Source organism: Rhamphochromis sp. 'chilingali' (assembly GCF_963969265.1).
Source record: "Rhamphochromis sp. 'chilingali' genome assembly, chromosome: 20".
Classification (NCBI taxonomy): Eukaryota; Metazoa; Chordata; class Actinopteri; order Cichliformes; family Cichlidae; genus Rhamphochromis; species Rhamphochromis sp. 'chilingali'.
Genome location: NC_137947.1, coordinates 31,804,169 through 31,810,168, shown reverse-complemented (window position 1 = coordinate 31,810,168; position 6,000 = coordinate 31,804,169). Strand labels below are relative to the sequence as shown.

At 48.1% G+C, this 6,000-nt stretch overlaps 1 protein-coding gene across 1 annotated transcript; it reads right to left on the bottom strand.

The window, feature by feature from the left end:
- Nucleotides 1-1,647: 1,647 nt before the first annotated feature.
- On the bottom strand, nucleotides 1,648-3,462 carry prorsd1 (prolyl-tRNA synthetase domain containing 1). The gene is made up of 4 exons (XM_080869045.1): nucleotides 3,288-3,462; nucleotides 2,396-2,521; nucleotides 2,233-2,322; nucleotides 1,648-2,147 (listed from the first exon to the last, which is right to left on the bottom strand). The coding sequence occupies exons 1-4, from the start codon at nucleotides 3,366-3,368 to the stop codon at nucleotides 1,935-1,937; spliced, it is 510 nt and encodes a 169-aa protein (XP_080725171.1). The 5' UTR covers nucleotides 3,369-3,462; the 3' UTR covers nucleotides 1,648-1,934.
- Nucleotides 3,463-6,000: the final 2,538 nt, after the last annotated feature.

Sequence of the window (6,000 nt, the reverse complement as noted above, 5' to 3'; positions counted from 1 at the left end):
TATCTGGTCTTGGCCAGGTAGTGAGGGCAGCTGGATCTGTTTTGAGCCCTTCTGATGATACAACATGGCTGAGATATTGGACAGATGTCCTGAAGAACTGACATTTCTCTGGCGACAGCTTTAAAGTAAATTCTTTCATCCTATGGAGGACCTTCAGCGATCATTCCTCATGGTTCTCAAGTGTAGCTGAGAAAGGAGTGACATCATCAAGAAAAACCGAGACCTGACTCAAATTCCTGCTGCCTATACACTTTTCCATAACATAAGAGGAAAGTAGAACACCTCCTTATGCTGTTTTTAATAGAGAACTCTTCGGCATTTATTTTAACACAACACCTAACAGTCTTACCTTCTCTTATCAGTAACTCGAATGATTTGCAGAATCTTGACAGTACTTTTGGGACGAAAGCTCAATATAACCCTGCCTCACCCAGTTTCTATACTGGTCCATTTATGTCTGTTGTCACAGTTGCGCAGTTTCATGTTTTAGTAGACTTTCAGTTTTGATGTTTTTCATCTGCATGTGGTGCACAGCTGCTGGGGTGTCCTTTGCTAAATCTTTAGTGCCTCCAAACTTCAGATTCAACAGATTACTTCCTTTTATTTTGACATTGAGGAAAAGTTGCCTACACAGAATTTCTTATTTTGAAATAGCTCAACAGGCACTGCTGGGATTTGAACCCAGGATCTCCTGTTTACAAGACAGGTGCTTTGACCGGCTAAGCTACAGTGCCTCCTTCAGGGAAGGGAAAAACCAAGTAACCTCTGCAGACACAGTTTTGAATCGGTTTGTCACATTTTTCCCCACCAGCTGTTGGACAGTAGCCAGAGGCACACAGCTCAAGGCGCTGTGGCTTAGCTGGCCAAAGCGCCTGTCTCGTAAACAGGAGATCCTGGGTTCAAATCCCAGCAGTGCCTTACCTCCCTACCAATGCCATTACATTTCATTAATGAGTGCTGATGGCGGGAAGCATTGGGCGTTATGCTTTCTCTCCTTCGTTTCCAAGAAGAGGACACAATGAAGATTTAGACATGCCCAAGACATCAATATTGGGTGAACAACCCTCAGAAGCTCCACTAGCGGTTTAATGCCTGGGACCCTCCAGCATTTGTTCTAGAACTGAAGAAGCTTCTCGGATCGGGTGCAAAGAAGTTTTTAAAGCTCTCAAGAGTACCGTGAGGTGGATAACTGAGGACATACAAAGACTTTGAAAGATTTCCCAACTCCAAGATTAAGAATGCAATTAACACTGTGAAGAAGATGGTTTCAAATGGTAACAGGAAGGCACTGCTGGGATTTGAACCCAGGATCTCCTGTTTACTAGACAGGCGCTTTGACCAGCTGAGCCACAGCGCCTCCTGCTGACAGGCAAACCGGTAATACCTGGTATTACCTGGTACTGCAGAAGGAGACGAGTTAAATTTTTGGGCACTATGAATGTTGGCATTCAGAAAATATTGCTTGAAAATTAATGCGGATTCTTAGCTTACCTTCTGGTTTCTCACCAAACCCTTTAAATACTGTCAGAACCATGTAACTTGATTCTTATTTGTGTAATTATTAAAATAAGTAACTGTGACCCTCGTGTTTTACCTTCTTACAGGCTGTTTCATCTTTCTGATAAACTCTTAATTTAAAGCCAAACAGAGATGACAAAGCTTTTTATTCTCTCGCTTTACATTTGCAGGATAATAAATAACATCCAGGGTCAAATTTCAGTGAATAAATCTTAATTTTGGGGACTTTGCTAAACATGACAGTTTGTTCAGGTTGCAGATTCTCATCGCTGCACACAAACACGTTTTTAAAAGGTTCCTTTTTACACTTAGAGCCTAGCATGAAGCTTCTCAAGATCCTCGGCGGCAGACGGCCGTATCCTGCTCTCAGCCCGACCAGGACCGCTCTCGCGTCGCTTTTAAACCAGGTGTCCGTTTTACTCGAAGCACTCCAGGATTGGCTCGTGTCCCGTTTCCTTGAGGAAGCGCAGCAGGTCGTCCGGTCTGAGCCCCATGGTGGCAGCGTTGGTCATCGGGTGGAAGTAGACCATCTCGTGGCCTCCTTCCACCAGGTCCCGGTCCAAGACGAACTTCACGCTGCGATCCTGATCGAAGAGCAGAGCAAGAGCCGTCGCACATCCCTGACCCACCTGAAGGAGAGGAGAGGAGGAGTCTAAAGCTGTGACCTGTGAATCCAGCTCAATAATTGGCCCTCCCAGTTTTGATCCTTCCTACCTTCAGCTTTTCCAACATGGCTGCCTCATCTGCGAAGCGCAGATTTCCACTCCCGACACCAAGCTTCTTGGCGAGGTCATTAAGGTTCACCTGCAGATGGAACGAGAGGAAGTGAGGTGTTAGTCTTTAGTTTTTAAGTCAGAGGTCATGTGGAGGAGCTGACCTGGCGGTCATGGCGGGCCGACACCAGCCAAAGCCCCTTCTTCTTCTTGTCTTTCAAGAACAGGTTCTTGGTGACGGCGCCATTCACGCCCTGCAGGTGAGGCATCATCTCCTCCACCGTGAACACCTGCAGGAGGAGGAGAGTGGGTGAGAGCGGGCTCTTTGTGGAAGCTTTGTGGAAGCTGTATTACTAACATCAAAGCCTCTTGCAACTCTTCCTGGTTTCCTACATTAATAAAGCTGTCTGACTGTAATGCCATCCATGCCTGCAGGACTAAACCAAACTCTGTGGTCTGGCGCCCTCTGCAGGTCACAGCAGGTCCTGCAGCACAAACGTGTCAGAGCAGTTTATGAAAGCTGCAGCAGACAGGAAGTACATAAATATATGCACATAAGTCAGGCATTCAAAGTCATATCTGCTTTTTCACGGCGCGCTCGATTCTGAGCGGAGCTCTAAAGCGCCCGTCCCAACGGATCCCGTTCAAAAACACTGCGCATTTCAGGATAAACAGATTCTGCGCAAACACAGCTGACTGCGCCTAAACTTCATCACGTAATTTTAACGTGAATTCGTGTGCTCGTGAATTCAGCACACACACGGCAAGCAAAGCGGCTCTTCTTTACTTCAGCTGACAACTTTGTTACTCCCCCACGTGTCAGTGAAACTGAAAGAGCGAGAAACTGAGGAGGAAACGCGCACTTCCACAACCGTGAGCGCGCATCAGGAGCCTATCATGGTCACGCGTGGCGCCGAATAAAAGTGCGAGTCTCTCCGATTGTGGAAATGTCTCCGAGCATATTTTCACGTATTTATATGATCTAGAGTCAGACGGGGATGTTGAAAATGCCAGAAGCGCTAATGGGATTCGGTGTAGTCGGGCTGTCCGGTTTACCGGCGGGTGCTCCACGCATCTCGTCTGGATGTGTAAAGTCTGCAGATGTTTCTCCAGCTGTGCGCGCAGGTCCTCCGACATCTTCACGTGAGACAGCAGCTCAAACGGACACAGGTGGACCCGGCAGGTAGCCGCTGAGGAGCAGCTCTTCTTCTTCTGCAGCTAATTTCCTGCAGCTGGCCGCTCGCTTCCTGTCACAGTGCCACCGTGTGACTGAGGAACAGAGCCAGCTACTCAAACTGAGCACGGGGTGCCCGCTCATAGTGCAGGTTGTAATGGGGAAGGATCTGCGTGCAGCTCGAACTCTTTTAGAAAATGAAAATTATAAAACTGTTCGATTTGGGTCAAAGTAGCACCGACGGGTCAGAGAGACAATCACAGCGCCTCCGAGCGTCAACACAATTCCATTTAACCCGAAAATCTGAGTGCTGAGATTAAAATCCTACATGCACAAATACGCACACAGACTCACACACAGATGCACACAGTTTCAGAGGTGATGAAGTACAAATACTTTGTTACATGAGTACTTAAGCGGACTTTTCAGTAGCCGTACTTTGTTTTTTACTCCTCACATTTTAAGTTCCGCGTCTCGACTTTATCATCCTTTCAGTTTAAGTCAGACTCGTTACTTCAGCTTTTTGCATAAGAAACATCCACATCAGGGATGGATGTGAATGATACAGAGGTATCAGAGGCCAAGGACGTAAGCTCGGCGAGCTCAATCGGTGGAGCATGAGATTCTTAATCTCAAGGGCGTGGGTTTGAGCCCCACGTTGGGCGTTGACCTTTATTTACGAAATTTCCCACATGTGGGATTATGAGGAGTTTAAAATAAAAAACATGCAGGGAGCAGGAGCACATGACGTTTCAGAGGGCAGGACAATGAACACGAGACCCTGATGGTCAGAGGTGACCACACATCTGAACTTCCAGCAGCTCTGAGGGGTCCAGCTTTAGTGTTCCTGACTTTGAACCCTGAACGCTTCACCTGTGTCTCCTCCGTTAGCTTCTCCGTCAGCTCCTCCTGCTGTTTCCTGCGTCAGCAGCTGCTGGAGCAGAAGTCCTGATCTCCACATCACTTCCACCAGATGTTTCTTTACACACCGATGAAATATGTGACACACACACTCACGCTGCTCATCCACCCATCAGTGCAAAGTGTGTTTATGTTCACAGGAGGCGCACGACAGGAGGCGCACGCTTCATCATTCAGCTTACGGTGACGTGTTTCCAAGGTTCATTCATCAACTCACAGTTCAAATCAAACATAAATGTGACCACACATGAGGAGAAGGAGGACCATGGAGCGGCCCCACCTGAAATCCTCGCCTTTCACCTGAGCTGCAGATCCACGGTTTATGTTTAACTTGACTGAAGGCCTGTAGGAGGCGCCGTGGCTTAGCTGGATAAAGCGTCCCAGCAGCGTCCCCTCTGACGTGGTCGTGTTCTTCCAACTCCAGCCTCTGCATGTCCTCCTTCACACATTCATGAACCTCCTGTGAGGCCGTCCAGGTGTTTAAACTGTCCCACCTGGATGTGAGCATGCTGCTGCACAGCTGCTGCACAGCTGCTGCACAGCTGCTGCACAGCTGCTGCACAGCTGCTGCACAGCTTCATGAGCTCTGTTCATTAAGAATGAAAGGCAGTTTGTGTGTTTTGTGTGAGGCGTCATAAGGGGACGCACACTCGGAGGCTCACTTCCTAGAATCACTGCTCAGGTGTGAGCTTGACTCTTATTATTACGTATTGATGAGGCTTTTCCTGATGATGTCGACAGGTGTTTGATCCCCTCACTGTTTCCCCCTCTCCCTCCCTCTGTCTCGTCTTCCTTTTCCTGCTCAGTGTTAGTCCACATGTTTGCTCCTGGACTCTAACATCCACCCTACTGAGAGTGCGCACTCAGTGTCCTACATTCATCTCAGCTTCCATCAGTTTAACTGTTGATTAAATGGATGCACACACACACACACACACACACACACACACACACACACACACACACACACACACACACACACACACACACACACACACACACAGAGTTGATTGAAATCATTCTTCCATGGGTCGATGCTGCTCAGTGTGTCAAACCACGAAAACATAAAACCTAAAACATCTCGCTCTGATTTTTTCTACAAAGCAGCTTTTAGTGACACAAACACACACACACACACACACACACACACACACACACACACACACACACACACACACACACACACACACACGCACGCACAGACAGACTGAAAGCCTGTTGCACAATAACATGATTAATGACCAAGTCTAACTCACGACACGTAAACACTGAAGAGTCCACGTTGCTGGCCTGACAGCGCTGCATGTGCTGCTGCTGTTTCTGGGGAAGAAACTAAAAAGTGCAACGCCAACAGAGTGCGCTCGGAGCTGCAAAGGAAGACGAGACAGGGGGAGGCAAGAGGGGGAAACGGTGGGAACTGGGAAGAAAGGCCAGCAGATCAAACACCCGTCGACATCATCTGACCTCTACAGCAGCCTCACAGCATACAGCACAGGCTACCTGACCTGGTGAGCTGAGCTAGCAGCCCATCATTAGAAGTCTTCTTATTCAATGCAAAGCTGCTCTTCAAAGGTGCAAACACCACCAGCTGCTCCATCACCCTGGACGGGTGGAGCTGCTTCAGCTGCAGTGCTGCGGCTGGTTAAACAGCAGAGGCTGTGTTTGAATCTCAGC

Coding starts and splice junctions, on each gene's coding strand:
- prorsd1 (XM_080869045.1), bottom strand. CDS start 3,368: ATGTCGGAGGACCTGCGCGCACAGCTGGAGAAACATCTGCAGACTTTA. Junction 2,522..3,287: donor GATGCGTGGAGCACCCGCCG/GTAAACCGGACA, acceptor CTCCTCCTGCAG/GTGTTCACGGTGGAGGAGAT. Junction 2,148..2,232: donor CCATGTTGGAAAAGCTGAAG/GTAGGAAGGATC, acceptor CCTCTCCTTCAG/GTGGGTCAGGGATGTGCGAC.